This window comes from Rhizoctonia solani, chromosome 6, assembly GCF_016906535.1.
Source record: "Rhizoctonia solani chromosome 6, complete sequence".
NCBI classification, from domain to species: Eukaryota; Fungi; Basidiomycota; class Agaricomycetes; order Cantharellales; family Ceratobasidiaceae; genus Rhizoctonia; species Rhizoctonia solani.
This window is the reverse complement of record NC_057375.1, coordinates 1,691,705-1,712,368: the sequence shown is the minus strand read 5'-3', so window position 1 is coordinate 1,712,368 and position 20,664 is coordinate 1,691,705. Positions and strand designations below refer to the sequence as shown.

At 46.4% G+C, this 20,664-nt stretch overlaps 7 protein-coding genes across 7 annotated transcripts; 2 read left to right on the top strand and 5 right to left on the bottom strand.

The window, feature by feature from the left end:
* Nucleotides 1-1,100, bottom strand: RhiXN_05968 (RTA1-like protein; the record flags this gene model as incomplete). Its single annotated transcript, XM_043325784.1, has 5 exons — nt 1-106; nt 564-703; nt 756-845; nt 914-999; nt 1,055-1,100. 5 exons carry the CDS (start codon nt 1,098-1,100, stop codon nt 1-3), a joined length of 468 nt encoding a protein of 155 aa, XP_043181216.1.
* Nucleotides 1,101-1,984: 884 nt separating this feature from the next.
* RhiXN_05967 (RTA1-like protein) lies at nt 1,985-3,336 on the bottom strand (the record flags this gene model as incomplete). Its single annotated transcript, XM_043325783.1, has 8 exons — nt 1,985-2,069; nt 2,130-2,242; nt 2,545-2,615; nt 2,667-2,679; nt 2,733-2,822; nt 2,875-2,960; nt 3,017-3,055; nt 3,234-3,336. 8 exons carry the CDS (start codon nt 3,334-3,336, stop codon nt 1,985-1,987), a joined length of 600 nt encoding a protein of 199 aa, XP_043181215.1.
* Nucleotides 3,337-4,443: 1,107 nt separating this feature from the next.
* On the bottom strand, nt 4,444-5,665 carry RhiXN_05966 (RTA1-like protein; the record flags this gene model as incomplete). The annotated part of the gene is made up of 9 exons (XM_043325782.1): nt 4,444-4,560; nt 4,616-4,794; nt 4,871-4,933; nt 4,991-5,003; nt 5,057-5,146; nt 5,202-5,287; nt 5,344-5,382; nt 5,437-5,508; nt 5,560-5,665. The coding sequence occupies 9 exons, from the start codon at nt 5,663-5,665 to the stop codon at nt 4,444-4,446; spliced, it is 765 nt and encodes a 254-aa protein (XP_043181214.1).
* A 1,237-nt stretch (nt 5,666-6,902) lies between these two features.
* Nucleotides 6,903-10,132, top strand: RhiXN_05965 (Sodium/hydrogen exchanger family; the record flags this gene model as incomplete). The annotated part of the gene is made up of 15 exons (XM_043325781.1): nt 6,903-6,956; nt 7,015-7,083; nt 7,126-7,201; nt 7,258-7,280; nt 7,339-7,446; nt 7,501-7,684; nt 7,732-7,933; nt 8,008-8,090; nt 8,140-8,195; nt 8,228-8,306; nt 8,419-8,494; nt 8,545-8,729; nt 8,783-9,255; nt 9,312-9,683; nt 9,737-10,132. 15 exons carry the CDS (start codon nt 6,903-6,905, stop codon nt 10,130-10,132), a joined length of 2,436 nt encoding a protein of 811 aa, XP_043181213.1.
* A 501-nt stretch (nt 10,133-10,633) lies between these two features.
* RhiXN_05964 (cytochrome P450 family protein) lies at nt 10,634-12,804 on the bottom strand (the record flags this gene model as incomplete). The annotated part of the gene is made up of 9 exons (XM_043325780.1): nt 10,634-10,705; nt 10,756-10,852; nt 10,915-11,355; nt 11,421-11,895; nt 11,953-12,018; nt 12,193-12,301; nt 12,353-12,411; nt 12,463-12,619; nt 12,679-12,804. 9 exons carry the CDS (start codon nt 12,802-12,804, stop codon nt 10,634-10,636), a joined length of 1,602 nt encoding a protein of 533 aa, XP_043181212.1.
* A 1,286-nt stretch (nt 12,805-14,090) lies between these two features.
* On the top strand, nt 14,091-16,876 carry RhiXN_05963 (GMC oxidoreductase; the record flags this gene model as incomplete). The annotated part of the gene is made up of 16 exons (XM_043325779.1): nt 14,091-14,130; nt 14,192-14,203; nt 14,258-14,402; nt 14,466-14,527; nt 14,581-14,605; nt 15,009-15,057; nt 15,118-15,240; nt 15,294-15,320; nt 15,372-15,566; nt 15,611-15,940; nt 16,007-16,029; nt 16,084-16,147; nt 16,195-16,319; nt 16,447-16,567; nt 16,621-16,711; nt 16,764-16,876. The coding sequence occupies 16 exons, from the start codon at nt 14,091-14,093 to the stop codon at nt 16,874-16,876; spliced, it is 1,545 nt and encodes a 514-aa protein (XP_043181211.1).
* A 1,221-nt stretch (nt 16,877-18,097) lies between these two features.
* Nucleotides 18,098-19,921, bottom strand: RhiXN_05962 (amidohydrolase family protein; the record flags this gene model as incomplete). Its single annotated transcript, XM_043325778.1, has 11 exons — nt 18,098-18,241; nt 18,297-18,368; nt 18,428-18,584; nt 18,641-18,795; nt 18,850-18,892; nt 18,951-19,010; nt 19,066-19,184; nt 19,236-19,311; nt 19,364-19,399; nt 19,451-19,515; nt 19,574-19,921. The coding sequence occupies 11 exons, from the start codon at nt 19,919-19,921 to the stop codon at nt 18,098-18,100; spliced, it is 1,275 nt and encodes a 424-aa protein (XP_043181210.1).
* Nucleotides 19,922-20,664: the final 743 nt, after the last annotated feature.

Genomic DNA, 20,664 nt, shown 5'->3' with positions numbered 1-20,664 from the left:
CTACTTTTCCATGTCCCGAGAAACTCCCATCTCTACGGCTGTATCGATCGAGTCGACATGTCCATACCGAGTAAGGTACAGAGGTGGCCAAGTAACCACAAACACCCTGGATAGAGAACAATTAGTAACAGATCCAAGCAAATAATTATCTCGGCTTACAAATAGCAAGGAATAGTGGCAATGTGTCAAGCACATAGAAGTAGACCTCGGTAGTGGCCAATAACCATCAAAGCCTTGGGAATTTTCAATTGTCCTGAAGATGGAGCGGATCTATCGTACGCCTCTGGTCAACAGCTGCTCAGGAGAATAAATGATCCATGCTTACAAAAATGCCTATGCAGCTGACTACCAACGATCCGGCCAATGTCGTCCAGTGAGTAAAGAACTCGGCCTTGTTACTGGGCATGCGGCACTCTCCGGGACGATTTACTTTCATCCGATAGAGGAAAACGGCATATACGACCATATAGAGTGTGAACGAAATGAGTTGGACTATGAGGCCAATTAATATCTATTTTGATTCGTGTTCAGAGCAAAATAAAGATATAGCAATCGACGCTAACCTTTTACCGACATCTTTCAGGCTCTGCATGGCTGCCATTCCTCCTCCAGCTGCCTGAATAAGTAAGTCACTGGGAAGGTATTCGTGATCAATAGGTTGAAGAAAAATATATGGAAGGGCGAGCATACCAATATCTGATGTCTGTACAACAGTTTTAGTATGTGAACTCGAGCATAACTGGTGAAATACTTACCAAGAACAATTTAGTTATAATTCGTGCCTTTACGAGCAGATACTCATCGGCATCAAGGTGCAAAGCTAGTCGCCCAAGTAACATGTATACCTACACCGAACAAATATTATGATGAATTGGACCCGGAGCTGGTTAATGCAGGAAGTAGAGCTACTTACCGTAGCGATAAATGCACAAGGTGATAACACGGTAAACATGTTCATGATAATGTAAAGACTCAACCGATCCGGGTTCGACCCAAAGGCTATAGCCATTGCGATCAGCAGCGTTCTCAGACTTCCAGCTACGACAACACTCACGTAATCGCATGAACAGGCCAATCGCATAGCAAACACCTCCGATCATAATGGTAAGCATATAGCGTGCCCAGTGCTTGCGGCCCAGATCAAGCATATCGCAGGTATAGCGAGGTAGAGGAGCCCAGAGATGATAGCTAGGGGTTTATTCGGGATGTATTTCAGTGCTATATGAGAGAATTTAGCCATTATCTCTTGGTACGCATTGTAGAGCACTTGCGATTTCGGGCATTTTTGGGATCTGAAACAACCTCTTCTTGTGCGAGTGCAGAGAGCGAATGAAACAGGAAGCTAAACGAGTGTTCGGGTGGATATCATCTTGGCGGAGAGATCCAAGGAGAGCTTTGTGGAGGGTTATTGACTTGCCTACGTCCCCATGGACCAGTTTTTATAGTTTGGAGGGCCCCGCCACGCAACCCGCGTTAGGCGCGATGGAGCGCGGTGAGCGCGTGTTCCACAACAAGGTCAAACAAAGCCAAACCTTGTCAGCAGAGCAGGATCAAAGAGCCAAGACACAGGATTGTGCTCTCGGAATTTACTGTTCCTAACCAATCGGAAGATAGACTCACCGCAATTTGATAGGCCGTGTATGCACCCGCCGACGTTACAATTCTCCAGAGTTTACCCGGTTCACAGGTAGATAAAATGTGCGCATTGAACGAAATGCATATTGGTAATGTATAGTGGTCTTGCTCCAAGACTCATCCTTGTAATCAGGCAACAAGACTACGGCATACTTGAACATCACAATGAGATTGAAATATCAAACTACTATCTATAAATTGCAAACCTATTCCTCAACATTGAGATAGCCAACGCCATTCGACGTTCGTTCATGCCAACTGCGATATGTCCATTTCGGTCCTCGCTTTAGTCGATTCCGCATGTCAACCTTCCCAATCTAGACCCCAATTGATTTATGATATCGAGACTTCATAGGGCACTCCGGAATTTAAACTGGAACGGCGTTGCTGATTGGCCGACATAGGTCCCCCAATATATAGAGGTGGCCAAGTCACTACAAACACTCTATATGCCAATGAGTATGGTCCGTAACAAAAAGTGTCCCAGGACTTACAGGATACTGACAAACAGTGGTAGTGCATCAAGCGCGTAGAAGTACGATTCAGTTGTAGCGAGATGACCGTTAAATCCCTGACTGTGTTCGACCGTTCGAAACACGGAGCGAATCTAACGAAGGTCAATTTGAACGTTATTTATAAAGTGAAACAATCATTGCTTACAGGATCCCAATACAACTAACTACCAATGATCCAGCTAATGCTGTCCAATGGCTGAATAACTCTGACTTGTTGCGGGGAGGAAGCATTCTTCAGGTCTGTTAACCATCATTCGATAAAGAAAGACCGCATAGACGCCGGTGTAGAATATGAAAGAAATAAGTTGAATGATCAGGCCAGCTAGGAATATCTGACATTCCATCGGTAACCTTGAGTTGGGATACTGTGTAGCCAAGGCGGGACGGGACAGACCTTGTTACCAACTTCACTCAGGTCCCTATTTGTTACCATCGACCCTCCAGCTGCCTGAATAAGCAAGGTGACTATGACCATATCGGTGAATTTGATGAAGCTAGTTATTAAGGTGAACATACCAATATCTGATGTCTGCTTGAAGTTCTCAGTGCATACTAAAGCAATATGATTCCACGCGGACTCACCAAGAACAGTTTTGTAATGATTTTTGCTTTGACCAGTAGGTACTCGTCGGCATCCAGATGTAAAGCCAACCGGCCCAGTAGCATATATACCTAGATTAAGATTTTCAGAAAATAGCCAGCTCGAACAAACGAGGGAAAGTACCGTGGCAATGAATGCACAAGGTGATAGCACAATGATCGTATTCATACATATAAACATGCCTAAGTTGTGTGTATCCGCGGCGAACGCTTTAATCATCTGTACTCAGCCACGACTTCATTGGTCTGACCATGAATGCACTCACGTAGTCTCAAGAAAAGTCCGATAGCATAGCAAATGCTTCCTATTATAATTGTGAGCATATATTTTCTCCAGTGCCTTAAGCCCCAGGTCACACATCCTGCTGCCACAGTGAGATATAAGATTCCTGCAATAACGGCTAAAGGTTTGTTAGGAATATTTTGAGTGCTATAATCATATTGTCAGGGCCGTATGAATATTGCTTAATAAGAAAAACTGACGGTTTTGGAGGTCGTTCTTGGGATCCACATACGGCTCTTCTTGTGCCAAAACACAAAGTGAGCGGGAAAAGAGGCCGAGAACAAGAATTTTTATAGGGCTCATTGTGTCGAAGTGATTAAAGGTATATGGGCCGTGGCTGATTGGGTATGACGCTTGACACAGTGGTTTATAGCTTTAGCCCAGCTGGGTTCCCGCGTTAGGCGCGAGGCAGCGCGGTCAGCGCGGGTTGCTTAGATGAGGTAATCAATCTGAAACGGGCTCTGTAACATTCAGATATATCGATTGTACAACCTGGACACAGGCACTGAACTCTCTGGGTATGCCCACAAATAGGTTCCGTACATACGTAATCAGAGTGTAGTATTGAGTTGACCACCATAATAAAGATTGAGTCCTTTCCGATCGTCGAAGTGATAGCCTATATCGATTTCAAACTGTTTATTCGAGATTGTAAAGGAGGCATCATCCATTTCCCATGAACTGGCTATGGAGCAGCGCTTCTCCTGGCACCTAGGCCGCTTTTCGTACTAAAGGTCGGTTTTTTGGTCCTAGAGAACGAAGTCGAGTGATCGAGGTTGGAAGTTTCTGCATTTTGGGCTCGCATTTATGTATATAGCTGAATTTGCTCGGTATGTGCTCATCATGGCTCTGCGTACGTTTGATGTCAACGCTCAAGTTGGCATGTGAGGAGTAACTGGGTGGTGGTTCACAAGTGTAAGCTTACTGTTCTAACCAATCGGAAGATAGGCTCACTGACGCTGGCATGTATCCATCGATGTCGCAATTCCCCAGGGTTTACCTCTTCATAGGTGGGTGAAACGCGCACGCCTATCGAAATACAAACTAGTAATCCATGATTGTCTTGTTTATCGTATAGGACTCGCCGTTATAACGGGGAACATTATCTAGCGTAGAAAGTGTAGAATTATAATAAAATCATATCAACTACAGTCCATACATTGCAAACCTGCACCCCCACATCGAGATAAATAACACTATTCCATTCTCTTCGTGCTGACTGTGACACCTATTTCGATCACTGTTCGAGTCGACTCCGCATACTCACACTACACGGCGCTTCGATTTTTCAAAGGGAGTGGTGTTTCCGATTGACTTCTATGGATCCCCGTCATGTAGAGAGGTGGCCAAGTGATAATAAATACGCTATATATACTATGAGTAAGGGAGGTAACGAAAATGGTCTCGAGCTTACAGAATGCCGATAAACAATGGCAGTGCATCAAGCACGTAGAAGTATGATTCAGTTGTAGCGAGATGGCCACCGTACCCTTGACTATGCTCAATCGTTCGAAACACAGAGCGGATCTGGCAGAATGTCAGAGTTGGGAGCTATTTAGAAAGGTAGATAAGCGTTACTTACCAGGATCCCTATGCAGCTAACTGTCAATGATCCGGCCAATGCTGTCCAATGAGTGAAGAACCCTGCCTTATTACGCGGGAAGAAGCATTCTTCGGGTCTATTGACCATCATTCGATAAATAAAAACAGCGTAGACGGCCATGTAGAAGATGAAAGAAATAAGCTGGATTATGAGTCCAACTAGGAATATATTATTTTTGCTCCCAAGTTAGAATACTGCAGACTCGGGATGAGACAGCAGTACAGACTTTGTTACCGATTTCACTAAGATCCTGGTTTGTCACCATCGCGCCTCCAGTTGCCTGAATAAGAAGAGTGACTATGGGCCAAATTGATAAGTTCCAATTGAAAAAGTCAGCTGTTATGATAAACATACTAATATCTGATGTCTGCTCAATGCTTTCAGTATATATCAAAACTACATAATCTCATGAAAACTCACCAAGAAAAGCTTTGTAATGATCCTCGCTTTGACCAGCAGGTACTCGTCGGCATCCAAATGTAAAGCCAATCGACCAAGTAGCATATATACCTAGATTAAATCAGTTCTCAGAAAACAGCTGGTCCAAGCAAATAAAACAACGTACGGTAGCGATAAAGGCACAAGGAGATAGGACAACAATCGTGTTCATGCATATGAACATACCCAGGTTGTGTGTGTCCGCGGCAAACGCTTTAAGTATCTGCGCTCAGCTGTCACTTCACTGATCCAATCATAACTACACTCACCCAGTCTCAAAAAGAGTCCGACAGCGTAGAAAACGCTCCCTATTATAATGGTGAGCATATACCTTCTCCAGCACCTTAAGCCCCAGTACACACATCCCCCTGCCACAGCGAGATATAAGATTCCGAAAGCGACAGCTACAGGCTTGTTAGGGATGTATTTAAGTGCTAGATGTATACTATCAGAGGTTGTATGCATTGTTTCTTAAACATGAACACTGACGGTTCTAGGATCATCCTTGGGATCCACATAAGGCTCTTCTTGTGCCAACACATAAAGCGAGCCAAAAAGGAGACTGAGAAAGAGCGTCTTCGTAAGGCTCATGGTATCGAAGTGGTTAGGGATATATGAGTATTAGATGATCGAGTACAACGGATTGATAGGATGGTTTTTAGCCTTAGTGTGGCTACGCTCCCGCGTTAGGCGCGATGGAGCGCGGTCAGCGCGGCTTCCTCCAATGAGGTAAGCAGCCTTAAGTGGGCTATGTAGAATTCAAGCAAATTCATTATGGCTTGAGAGTCTCGGAACAAGCACCGTGACGTTGAGCCATCTAAGTAGGCTTACAAATGAATGTTCATGGATACGTGGTCAGTGCACGGTATCAATTCAACCATCACCGTAAATATTGACCCGTTCTTTCACCACCATAGTTATTTGTTCCGTACTACCGTATTGTTTTCCGAGTTACCTCTTTGAGTCCGTAAGCACTAGAATCTTCCTATATCTATTAATTACTCACTTGTCCACTGGACTCGATCATTCTCCCATGGATCGTATGTTTAAGCTCACGTCAAATCGATAAGTTCAAAGGTATCCGGAGCCTAGAAGGCGATGTATCATGCCTTTATCCATTACAGCTGCTCAGACCGGACTCTCCAGTGAGCTGGTTAGTACACCAGGTGCAGGAGATGGTGGATCAATTCGCATACACTGTAGTGTATGCATTCTGCAAACGTCATTACGAACTTGCAGCTCAACTATTTTAGGAAACACCCTGGCCCTAGTTTACTTTCAGACCATCTAAACAAGTCCCAGAAGGTATACGGCTACTTGCTTCCAGATTACGTCTAGTTTCTACACTGACTATCTGTCTGGCTATCGCCTAGGGTTTTGCAATCCCATTGGTTGATCAGTTATCTTGGACTTTATCAAATTAGGGATAGTCTTCCATTTGGTATCGGTGGCAGCCAGCTAATAGCACGGCGAAGATCCTGGATCTTCTAGCATCTCGGAGGCCACCAGGGTGCTCCTAATCGCTACCAAGTGAAAAAAACGATTTGGAGAGATAAAGTCTCCGCTCCGTGGTGCCAGTTCGATGACTATCCTCCTTTAAGGATTTTGAAAGCGCTCGCTCGCAGCAGAATCTTTCTGCTAGGGAACGGGATTAGAATGCAAGCACTCGAGCTCAGCATCTCATATCCTTGACCGTCGCTACGTCACCGATGGAATTATTGAAATCGGAAGCTAAGCGCCAGGCGATCAATTTCGGAACCTACCAAGTCTGGCAGCCATGGTGGCTGTGCTGTCTTGGAAGCACCAACTGCTCCGGCAGTGAGCCCCTATGTTCCAAAACGGATTGGCCGCTCCCCTTTGCAAACGACCACGCGATCCAGGGGTATATTAGTGGGGTGAGGTGCTGAGTGAACGGTACTTGACCCCTACCATGTCTGCAGTCCCCGGACTGGACACGGATGTCAATTTCGAGGCTCGTCGGAAGAGCTGCCGAACAACAGGCAAGTGCTGTCAGTATGTAGCGTGGCACATGCTCTGACCTCTCCGCTTAGGGTGGTCTGCTCAACGGGAGCGATCCTACCGAGTACAACACTCATGACCCGATACGGCTGTTCATTATCCAGCTCGGTGAGCCAAGCAAAGTCTATTTTAATCATTACCTCGGCCTGATAGCTGTTTGCCAGGGGTCATTATGCTCATGACCCAGGTGCTGTCTCTGTTTCTCGGACGAATCAGACAGCCAAAAGTCATTGCAGAAGTACTAGGGGAATCATACTGGGTCCGACGGCTATGGGCCGTATTCCTGGGTTTACGGAACACATTTTCCCGAGCCATCCAGGCCATTCCTTGCGCTGGTGGCCAATATTGGATTGGTAAGCACTTCATTTTGGCTCCTGTACTGGTCCTCAATAAGCTTGCTATGGAAGGTTCTCTTCTTGTTCTTGGTCGGCCTCGAGATTGATGTTGCCGTCATCAAGCGCAACGCCAAGACTTCGCTCACAATTTCAACCGGCGGCATGATTCTGCCGTTCGGCCTTGGGGCCGCAGTCGCTATTCCTGTTTACAACAATTTCATTGACCCCGAGGCTGCCTCTTTTGGCCACTTCTTGCGTGAGTCCCACCTTGTCGCTGTGGAGCTCCCACTCATGTTTGGTTAGTCTTTGTTGGAGTCGCCTTCTCCATCACGGCATTCCCTGTCCTCTGCCGAATCCTTGTGGCGCTCGAGCTACTCGACACCACAGTCGGCATTGTAGTTCTTAGCGCGGGAGTCGGAAATGATGTGGTTGGCTGGACATTGCTCGCTCTCACGGTCGCCCTAGTCAATGCATCGACAGGTCTCACGGCACTCTATGTCCTCCTGTGCGCAGTTGGCTGGGCCTTGTTTATCCTTTATCCCGTCAAACGTGCCATGGTTTGGCTCGCCCGATGGACAGCGTGGAGTCCGGTCCATCTCCACTGTTCATGACTGTAACCATACTGCTCGTCTTTGGGAGCGCGTTCTTTACCGATATCATTGGTGAGCCATACTATTTCTACTCTCGATTATTGTGCTAATTCGGATTTAGGTGTTCATGCCATCTTTGGTGGTTTCCTGCGGGTCTGGCGATTCCCCACGAGGGAGGTTTGGCCATTGCACTGACGGAAAAATTGGAGGACATGGTCTCAATTATATTCCTGCCGCTCTACTTTACCCTTTCTGGACTTTCCACTAATCTTGGCCTACTGGACAATGGTGAGTCCTTACCCCAGTCTTAAACTGTAATCTAATAACCTGCGGTACAGGCATCACATGGGGATACACCATTCTCATCTGTGTTACCGCTATATTGGAAAGTTCTTTGGAGGCGCGCTAGCTGCAAGATTTGCTGGATTTACGACTCGAGAGGCGGCTACAATTGGAACGTTGATGAGTTGCAAAGGGTAAGCCTCTTGTCCCATGCCTTCAGCTCGATCTAAATTTCGTGACATAGGCTTGTCGAACTCATCGTTCTGAACGTTGGCCTCTCGGCGGGGATTCTTTCCACGCGGGTTTTCTCGATGTTTGTCCTCGAAGCATTGGTACTCACCTTTGCCACCACCCCCGTAACCCTCTGGCTTTACCCTCTCAAATACCGTGTCCGAGCCACCGCAATCGGAGGAAACTTTGGCCATGCTAGTGATACGAAATCGCTCATCGACCAAGCAATGATGGTATTCTCAACCTTGCAGGAAAGAAGAAGTTCTTGTTCGTATTTGATCGTTTCGAGAGTCTCCCGGGTGCAATGATGCTCTCCCGGTTACTTCAAGTTCAAAGTGCCGCACCCGTGGCCGAAGTCCAGGACACAAAAGTAGAAATCCCTGGATCCCCAGGATCGAGTAACATCCCCGAACTTCCCGCCGAAGAGCCACTGTCCCCTCGAGGTGTAACTATAGATGCACTGCGGCTCCTCGAACTTACAGAACGTACCTCGGCTATCATGCGTAGCTCCGAAATTGACCAGCTCCTCACACGCGACCCCTTGTTGACAGTGTTCCGGACGTTTGCTGAATTGGAAGATATTCCGGTCGCAAGCTCCTTGAGCGTTGTATCGCATGAAGGTTTCGCGACAAGCGTAACGGAGCATTCCGTCAAGAATGGGGATGAGATGGTGGTTGTATCCTGGACGCCTGGAACCTCGCAAACGACGGCACACGGCCAATCTGTTGCGCCGACCCCAGCTGCGCAAACGTCCCCAACCCATTCGATACGTTGTTCAAGACGACTGGCGTGAATGAGACCGCTGCTTCCTCTGGGATCCATTCTCATTTCCTTCGAGGGCTGTTTGTTAAATCGTCCGTTGACGTTGCACTGTTTATCGACCGAGGACCGGGCGGGCAAAGTTTGGGCGGAACCGGAGGAGTTCAGCATTTATTCCTTCCCTTTTTCGGTGGACCGGACGATCGACTCGCTCTCTCGTTTGTGGCCCAACTGTGCAAGCACCCGTTGGTTAGCGCTACAGTCGTCCGGGTGCGCAAGACGGAGCCTGAGGACGCAGACATTGCGATTCCTGAAGCGGCGCATGTCGCGAATGCCGGACAGGCCGAGGCCGTGGCGGCTGCTATGAAAGCCAACAACATGACCATTCATTCGGTGAGTAGCGGTTTAATCGGTAATATGGCAGCGAAATTAATCCAAGTGCATAGACGGCTGGCGGATTCCCTGACACCGTGTATGCCGCGGCGGATACCCAAACACGACTCGCTTCTGATACCCTTGACGATATAATCTGGACCCGGTGCAACAATGAACTCGGTTCAAGCAACGTAGCGTTCAAAACGATTTCCACGCCTACCCCTCTACGATCGATCGTCTCTCTCGTTCACACGCTAGGTTCCAAACGACGATTAATCTCGATCGTGGGCCGAGGCAAACGATTGGCTGTCGAGTCCCACAAGGACGAGATGAAGGAGTTTGGCGCTAGCGGAGAGATGGGCAAGACTGCGGGGGATGTTGCTGCGGCGTTGTTTGTGAGCGATATCAAGGGTCCGATTGTTGTTCTCCAAGCTGCATATGCGTCGAGACGAGATGAGCACGAGTAGGAGGTGGGATCTATGATTTAAATTTGGTCTATGAAATATATTATTTTGGAAATTGAAGTCGTTGAGTATTCGAGTGCGAGGTTGGCTCTCAGATGAGAGCGAGTACGGTTTTACCCCACCGGGTTGGGGTTGTTTTTATTGTGATCGAAACGCACCAGTTGTTTTTCCATATTTCGTATCAACTTGAGCTGTTGTCTTGCTCAGGCGTATCTTTATATAGTTTCGGGGCCATCACAAGCGTAGTTGAATGCTCAACAGGATCCTGCGTTAATGTATGGGCTTGTTTTGTATCGCCCTATTTCATGAATCCATCCTATACCATACGCATATATGCGGCTTCGATTGCGATAGAAGAAATTCGATAAGTATTACTTGGTAATTGCAATGCACGGCTGTATCTCGAGTACGATGGTCGTTGTATGTTATTCGAACTCGCTGTTGGATCTTTATTGGTACTGAGCTACATGTATAATCCCGAAATTGAAATATAATTAAGCATAATTATGCCTTTCGACGTTTGATCGCTACTTCGCAATGAACCGCCTCGCGAGTGAACCCTTCGTGAGTAACCATCTGGTGATATGATTAAGCGTGACCATATTTGCATATATATAATTACTTACTTTAGTAATAGGAAGTGCTTCGATATCATAGCGACGGACGAGTGTTGCGGCAATTAACATGAGCTCCATATATCCTAGGTTTCGACCAATGCAAGCCCTAATAAATACCATCAATATTAATCCATAATAGCCAGCGACGAAAATCAAAAGATTGCTCACCTTGGTCCTACGGAAAAGGGGACAAAATACTTGCTTAGCGAACCAGATTTATCGTCGAGCCAACGTTTGGGTTGAAACTCCGTTGCATTGCTGCCCCATACGCTCGCACGATTGGTGGTATAAGAAGGCACGCTAATGACGCTGCCCGGCTTGAATGTCTGTCCGGCGATTCTGATCTCTTTTCCAGGTGGAACAACCCTCGGTAGGCCAATGCCGACCGTTGAGTGAATACGTAGTGTCTCTTTGACACAAGCGTTAAGGAAAGGAAGTCCTTTGATGTCGTCGTACCACGCGACCACATCGTATCCTGGGACTGCAACACCTTCTTTAACTTCGTATCTGTGAGAGTCATCGTAAATAATGTGCTTATCAAGCTCGGCTTGTAGCTCTTGTTGGATCTCGGGTTGCATTGCCAAGTGATAGAACAAGGAGGACAAGTTGCTTAAAATCGTTGTCCATTTAGCTACTAGGATGGCGATGCACACAAAAAAAAAAAGTTGGCTTACTTGCTTACAGTGTCGCTACCAGCGACCAGCAGGAGGACTGCCTCTGCAATCATTTCATCTTTCGGTAAAGGATTCCCATTCTCGTCTTGGATTTCAATCAACTTGTCAATTAGGTCGATGTTTCGCTTTCCGGATCCGTCCTCCATATCTTTCCCAGAGCCACGCTTGAGCCTCGCATCTACTAGTGTCGTGGCCAGCTTGAAGAATCTTAACCGGTCAAAGAGAGCTAGAGCATTCCAAGGAAGGAACATATGGATGTTATGTGCCCACGAAGGGAATAAACCTATTGTCGTGCATTGGGCCAGTCCGCCAGCTATGGTTCTGGCAATCGGTATCTCTACTGTTCCCTGCTTGGTTTCTCCTGATACATCAACAGATTCAACAGATAGGGAAGAATCCTTTTGAGCCTGAACAAGTCCGAATGGAGATCCCAAAGACAGGTCGCCAATTATATCGAACGCGAGGTAGGAGAACTCTGTATACGGTCAAGTCACAGTCTGAGGTTTGATGGTACTAGTAAAGAACAACGTACGAGCACAAACATTGATGACCGCTTTCCCATTTTCCGCAACCCAATTGATTCCAGAGACCCCGCGACCTGCCTCATCGCATCGCAAATCCCATTGCGCGCATAGCTTTTAAATGTGGCTGCGTACACGAGGCTCAAAACTGAGAACGTTTTGTGGACCGAAAATTGGAGCAAGTCGCTTTCGTTTCTCTAGATTACGGGGCTCGATTCATTGCAAGCATGGCACGTAGTCATCACACCTACTTGAGTGCTCGGCTTTATTGCGCGCGTTGAATGTATCAGTTTCGGGGCCACCTTGAAATGCATGGTAAAATTCGGATTTTAGCAATCCTTTCCCGTGCCCGTAGACACTCTATTGAGCTAGGGTTGGTGCATTTAATTGTGAAACCTTTAGTTAACATACCTCGAAAGCATCCGGATCAGCGATACTAATATGGTTTGGTCCCAGTCGCACAAAGGTACCTAGTGATATTTTTAACTGGATGAAAAGGTTGCCAGATTGGGGTGATATACCATATTTCTCATAAAGCTCCTTGACAGCTTCACTATGGTGGCCACTCCGCACAAGGCGGAACATCCACCAGTTCGTAAAAGCTGCCAGTCGTGGGCCGGGAAACCTGTGGCGGTAGTTGTACGGGTCCAGAAGGTATGGAATCGCATAGGATATTAACTAAAGTAAAGTTGACAATCATTAAGGATGTTTCCGGAGATCGATAGCGAGCCTCTTACTACTAGTATTCCCAATCCAACGGAATAATGAGCAAGGTGAAGCGAATCGACAACCATAGCTGTCTCCTTGCTGAAGCTCGCTTGAGGGGATTTGTGGATCGAGTGTCTTCCTCTCTCCTGATTCATACCACAATCAGGGATACGCCCTTCTGGCCCCACTTGGAGGATAACACACTCTCAACTCTGCATAGGCCCCTCCGATTCGGGTATATCAGAAGATATCAAAAAGATAAGATCAAACTCCACAGGGGGTCACTTCAGGGATATTTGTGACAAGAATTATTTGAATATATTTGGGACGCATTCATGTGCCAACTCAGCAAAAACTGTTTTTGTTGTAACACCAGGGGTTTGGTAATGGTGTATCAACACATAGATAACATGTCATTACACAATTACATGTAATAACACTGGTGTAATATACAGCTGTAACAGGAATTACATCAATTACACCATCACAAAACCCCCGATGTTACAATACCCCAATTACATGTTATCACATGTTATTCTACCCTGCATATTTTGCTGAGAATGAGGGTAGACTTACGAGTTGAAAATACTGACTTAGCCTAGGCGCGCTCGTGACGTGACGCGGTATAAATGCGTATACATGTATAGTATATGAACGAGGGAGCGGAACAGACATATAAAGAAAATAGACACCGACTGCGATGGGAGGCGTCCCGGGGAGGGTGGGGGACCCCCGACCGTGAGCGAAGGCTCGCGGGTGGGTGCGAAAAAAAGAACATGTAGACGTGATATAATAATGTAAATGAGGATATGATCGAGACCGCGAAGCGGGCGAGGATGAGGTGGAAGGAGATGGAAGACAGAAAAAAGGTGAGGGGCCAACAGCGGGTAGTCACGTGACTTCGTTTACCGCCCCCCTGTGTAAATATCAGAGCGGTTTGCCTCATTCGCATGTACTGTAGCTACCAATAAACGGTAGTCACGTGACTCGCGACAAGAGCTCCGGCTAAGTCCTGGTTGTGTAACTGCGCGGGCTACGATGCAAAACACTCTATCTCATCTACTCCAGTGCGTTGGTAATCTACCTCACGAGTCCCTCCATTCCATCTTCCAACATGTTCTGAATACAGACGGTGCCACCCGATCCAATATGTATGCTCTTCCGGAGTGGATTTGAGAAGACAGATAGAAGATATATCGAAGCGACTTCTGGATGGGCTCCGTGCATATAAATGCTAATGAAGCGGAGATCTTGTCCGTAGCGCCCATGGAGTGAGAAGCATGCCTTTCCATTTGTGTGCAGTCCCCTTCCCTTGGCTTGAAGCAGAGAGGAAAGTTCACGAGCGCCAATCAATGGAAGGATATAAAATCACGAGCACGAGAGACTGACCGCAGCACACTCATTGGTACTTTCGTCTCCTCTGAGCCACGCCATCCTCGCTATGTCGCAGGTCTATGCTGATTTTGATATTGTTTTCGTTGGTGAGTTCGATTCAACCCATCGCCAGGTGTTGATGTCCTCTGCCTCACAGCCATCTTACAGGAGGGACCACCGGTAAGGATGCTCTATTTGCTACCAATATAGTCGTATGAATGAGATTCCTTTTAGCGTGTGTTACCGCTGGCCGCCTTGCAAAGGCAAACCCAGAACTCCACATTCTTCTAGTTGAACAAGGGCCTAACAACTATCAGGAGCCGAATGTAGTTACTCCTGCGCTATTTTTGTCACATCAGGCTCCCGGGAGCAAGACCACGTAAGTGATTTTATGGCTGCTACAATAGCAATTGCTTTTTATTCATTTATTGAAAAATCATAGTATTTTCTGGAAAGGAAATAAGAGCGACGCCCTCAATGGACGTAGCCCAATTGTATCAACAGGTGAGCTTTTTGTACCTTTTACTCCTGGGGTTCTTTTATTTCTATTGTAATAGGCCGGATATTAGGCGGAGGGTCTAGGTACGTAGCCCGACTCTGAGAAATACACTGTGGATTAACTGAGATCACTCTCAGCATCAACTTTCTAAAGTGAACTAAGGTACGTAGCCGACTCTGAGAAATACACTGTGGATTAACTGAGATCACTCTCAGCATCAACTTTCTAAAGTGAACTATTTCGTTTGTCTTCCTCGCCTAACTTACCTAAACCCACAACTTGAAGGTACACGCGCCCATCAGCTTCGTAAGTCGTTCTCGAGTTGATAAGTTACTCAGAGCCAACTAACCTAGCATTCAAAGTGACTTGATGACTGGAAAACCGAGGGATGGAGGTCTAACGATATGATTCCCTTGCTTCGCAAGGTAACGCTTGAATGAAAGCAACTACAACCAACTTAGCATAGAGCTTAACTAAGACATACAGATGGAAACTTACCACCTCGCTCCTGGTCGTGAAACTCATGGATATGAGGGTCCGTTGAACGTATGTGTATAACCCGGTCTGCTGAAATCTAATAACATCTTCTGTATAGGTCTCATATTCGGACAAAGAAAACTTCCCGGCTGTGGCGCAAGCATACCTCGAGGTGGCACAAAAGAGGGGCGTCCCCTTAGTGCAAGACAAGCAAGACCTAAATACTGGGCATGGTTGTCAGGTGAGCTGGCGGTTCTACAGCCTTGGTGCAAAACTGAGATCGTATCTAATAAGCGGTGGGCGAAATGGATTGATCCCGCGGTACGTTTAATCTATTGACCCGAGGTGCCGCCAAATCAAACTCCCTGATAGACCGGAGTCCGACAAGATGCCGCTCACCGGTATCCATCCTCTATGCAACAACAAACGCTTGCACATTATGACTGCGACCAAGGTTGTCCGTGTCATTTTGAAGGAACCAAGGCCACAGGTATCGAAGTTGTAGCAGATAAAGATACAGAAGAAGATGCCAACCAGACACCTTATATTATCAACGCTCGCAAGCTCGTGGTTGTCTCCGCTGGGGCACTCGGCTCCCAGTTGTTCTCCAGCGCAGCGGAGTTGGCGAAGCTGAGCGACTGAAGAAGCTCGGAATCCAAGTAGTCTCTGATCTACCGGTTGGCTCGACATACGAGGATCATAACCTCGTCCTCACACCTTACCATGTTGCAGACGATACAGAAACCATTGATCCGATCATGTACCAGGATCCTGCGTTTCTGGAAGAAGCCCAAGCACAGTTCGCTCAAGGGAAAGGAGCACTTGCTACGAACTGGATTGATGCTGGTAGTAAGTTACGACCAACTCCCAAAGAGCTCGAAGAGATTGGCCCAGCGTTTGCGCCAGTATGGAAGAGCTACTTCGAGTCTAAGCCCGATAAGGTGAGCGTTTTTAAGAGGATTTACATTCTTATATGATCTAATCATCAATCTAGCCGGTTATGCCAGGCACTTGTTGAGGGCTGGTTAGGGTGAGTCCTCATACAAATAGCTACAAGTAAACCGCCCTTACTCTAAGCTTCCAGGCCACGGAATATACTTCCTTATAAAAAGGCTCGTATGATATTGATGGGCAATTACACTGGATATGTCAGTAGTTTAAACGGTTCCCGAATCTCAACTTAGCCCATTTCTAGCCCATTTCTCGAGGGCATGTATATATCACATCAACAGATCCATATGCCGATCCCGACTTCGAAACCGGATTCCTTGACAAACAGGCTGATGTGGACGTTCAGATCTGGGCATATAAGCAGGCTCGGTAAGTTTGCTCAGGACCAGCGAATCGTCCGCTCTACACACTGGCAGGGAAATTGCACGGCGCCTACCGCAATACCGAGGGGAGTTTAAACCTCTCCATCCAAAATTCCCCGAGGACAGCGCAGCAGATGTGTCAAACTCGATGGTCCACCGGACGTCAACAATGTCAAGGATATTGTCTATACCCCGGAAGATAATAAAGCGATTGAGGCGTACCTTCGACAATTCGTTGAAACAACCTGGCATTCGGTGAGACTGGCCCCTATGAGATTGTTTCAGGGACTTGACACATTATTCTCTAGGTTGGTACGGTCTTGATGAAGCCAAGAGAGCAAGGTGGCTGTGTTGATGCACGACTTAACGTTTATGGGACCCAGAATCTGAAGGTTGCAGGTAAAGTCGGCTCTGCGTGATACAGCGGACCCAACGCTCATCATATTCTCAGATCTTTCTATTATCCCTGGAAATGTTGGAGCAAATACTAATTCCACCGCCCTGGTGACAGGGGAGAAAGCGGCGGTCATCATCGCGGAAGACCTTGGTCTCAACCTGGATTAATTGCTGCACATTGTATCAACCATTAGCCTTGTCTTATATCTTGTCTGGCTCAATTGAAATTGAATCCGCCCTCATAGCTTGGGAGGAGCCTAAAGTACGGTTCGACTTTATTGGACTTTTTCGAGATTAATTGAAAGAGTACGAGAGGCGAGAACTTGAACGTTTACCCCCCGCCTAGTGTTCATGTCTTGGCTTTAGGTCGCATACAATCATCTAGCGTGCCTAGACCCAAAGGCTATAGTGACCTTCTGACACTACGGGCACTTAAACTTAGGTCACTTCAAGATAGTGCTGTAACCTCTCACAGTATAAAGTGGTGCAACGTAGCCTGCGGGGCCGCATGATCAGCACTGGGCTGGAAGTCGGCGCTTACAAGATGAGGTCACTAAACCTGCGCATATATTTCTATATGCATCCGAAAGTGCTGAAAAAAGGGTAAAGGTTACTAGACACATTCAATGGACAATGTTCTATTGGATTTTGAGAATCCTTGGTGTTCACAAGAATGGTGGAGGAAAAACAATTACTGCGCGCTGATTCTTACACAACTCCGGTGCCATATATGCATGTAGGAACACGTACCTGAAATCTCAGTAAATAACAACCGCATGAAGCTGATACTGGTACGGTACGCGCAATACGATATAGTGATTCCATTATCATGACCATTGGACTTGCCCATTCCCGACCCATACCAGGTTGGGGATTAATGCTTGGGCTCTTTGGTACAGTGGACGCTCCGACCATGAGTTTTGCGATTGGCCTCGAGCCATTAGGTGATCTCCTCTTTGTTACGTATGGAACCACGATTTATGATACTAGCATTTATTTTCTGAAAAGGGTCAACATTAAATAAGTACGTATCCTGGCCTACTTTAGTTTGATTATCTTACGATCGGTTCAAGCTCACCCAAACTGGTTCTTACTGAAGAGCTCAATATTCTTCCTCCCGAGATCAAGAATGGATGATGATAAGGATAAGGAGGTTCTACCAGTGGGTCACCTAGGAGCTGCGGACGAATTAACCGAGGCATATATTTTGCGATGAAGGTGAGTGGTAGCATACTCGATAATATTCTGCCAAATGTTACTTATTACATGGTTTAGCCTCAGGCTCGCAAGAAAGGAACTGAGTCATGAATCTGTCCGCTTATAACAGAAGCTTTTGTATCAAGACAGTTCTAGAGGCCAGAGGTTGGAAATATCTTCAATGTAAATCGGTCACTCGAGGCTGTTACGGGGACGGAACTGATATATTGGTCTATATACCACATATCTATGCGTATTCAAGAACTCGGCGGTAAAAATAGCCATAACCTCGATTGCGGTACGAAGATCTTCCAAGGATAGAGATTCGTCCTTATTCTACAATGAACAATATGTCAATTGTGCCGGTAGATTTGATACGAAAGTTGCATACATGAATGTTCCGAATGTTACCCGGACCGTACACTACACAAGACTCAATCCCAGCGTTGCGAACAACGAATCTCTGTTTGCATATATGTTATCGTATCAAGGTCTTGGAGTAAGAGCGAGTTAAATTCTGACCTGATCATCACTTCCTGGACTGCATACTACGCCCGCCTCGACATCCAAAACATTCTTGATGGCATTCTTCACGTGTCCAATCAACTCTTGCGTTGTAGAATCTTTCGAATCCCCAACCCAGACTGGGTTGGTCGAGTATAACTCCGAATACTCAGCGCTTTTTAGTTATGTTAGTTGACCGCCTGACACAATATTAAGAGTACGGTATCTTACTTGAAGTCCTCCCCTACTTGTTTCTTAACTTCGTCCAGAACAGACATGATTTCTCTACGTGCCTTATCAAGAGTCTCTCCAGGCACAAGACGTCTGTCGAACTCAAGAATAGCAGCAGCCGGAACAGTGTTGGTGTTCGATCCTGATTGGAGCACCTGGAAAGCAAAGCTTGTCAGACATACCCAATCAAAGCAAAGAAAGAAACAGACCGTAAATGTCAGCGAAGCTTCCTGAGCTTCGGGTGGGACAACGCTGTTGATAACGCTAAGCAAAAACTATAAATTATAATTGATAGAGCTGAAGCCCTCACTGAGCATCTTTCAATTTCTTTAATTGTGGGGTTATAGCACGATGGGCCTCTGCTACGACACTGCAAATTGGCGCAAAATCATGAGGTATTTATTCAGAATAACTGAAGGGCTTACAGGCTGGCGTGTAGTAGCGCATTGACGCCCCTCTGAGGTGTACTTCCATGGGATGCCAGTCCTTTGAATATAATCCTACCCCAGATAGTACCACGATGACCAAGGCATACATTGGTCGTCTACACAATCGAGGTGAATATAAAAAAAGTACCATACGAAATAAAGCTTACATTGAGTGGTTCGGTAATAACGACTGCATCTTGCTTCCCACGGGCAATGTATCTCTGTTCAACAAGATAACCCATACTTCAGACATTTGTGAGTCTGTTTGGATAATTCAATTCCGCGCAGTGCATACCCTGCATTCCGGACACCCGTCGTCTCCTCATCCACACTGTGTTTATTGTGGTTAGATGTAAAAACTAACACTCAATAGCACTTGCACTCCACTTTGTTCGACTGTTCTCTAATGGGGATCCCCGCCTTTCGTAATGCTTCAATGGCAAAAATCTAATAAAGGTTTTGTAAGTTGGTTCAGGAACAGACAGATTGATTCCATATAGTTTACCTGTGCAACGATTCCACCCTTGAAATGAATAACTCTTCCTCTGTCCTCGATAGCACTATCTGGTCTTAATTTTGCAAACACATTCACTCGAGGGAGATCAGAAAAGGGTGCCAGTTCGGGATGAAGGTCAGGTGGTACGAGTATCCGCTCGACATCATATCCTTTGGACGAGAGAAAGTCATCAAGAACAGACGCAATTCGCGGGTAGTTTAGACCGGGAGGGTTAGTAGTGTCAATGTTTGTCAAGTCCTTGAGTAATTGTATGGCTTCTGGCAAAAGGTTCTCAGCAGCTGTCTTGATCGCAGCCCGGTCATTATCCGTCAACGTGTGAGCGAGAGAAATAGTCATCGAGATCAAAAGACAAGCACAAGATACTGTTAAACGTGTGGTTTTTGATGAAAAAAAGCGGTGAAATCACGGTAGAGATAGGGCGGAACTCATTCCTCGGCGTCATTCCATGGCAAGGAATTTGAACACCATGATCGTCAGCAACTACACCGGAATTTCAAATATGGTCACTTGAGGCTGATGCATTAGTTAACCCCTAGCCCATGCGCTGTCGTGCGTTTCCTCTTTTGGTCTACTTCAATCTTTATCTCTTTTAAATCACAGAAAGGATCAAATATTCATTCACTATCGAATAAACCCAAACACAAGAGAAAGCACCACATGCTTCATGACACCCTCCGTAAGGATACTAATGCCACACCTATCTCGGCTGTTGGGCTCCCTGGCCTGGTTGTGCGCCTCCCTGGCCTGGTGTGCGCCTCCCTGGCCTGGTTGCGCCTCCTTGGACTGTTCCTTGTTGGGTCTTCCCCTTGTACCAGTACCTTGATACGTACGAACGATAAATACCATACTTTATACTCAGACAAATAACCTACTCAGGGAGCTCATCATCCCTAAACATGTCCACCAGTTAGCGTTTATACTAAATGAGCTTGGGCATTCATGTAGCTCACTGAGACATGATAGATTATACTATTTGTGGGTTAAAAGAAAATTAAACTTCGGACAAGAGTGTCGAACCCTCGAGTCAATGTGGGTGGAGAAAGGAGGGGGTCCGAGATAGAGACATGGGTAGGTGGAAG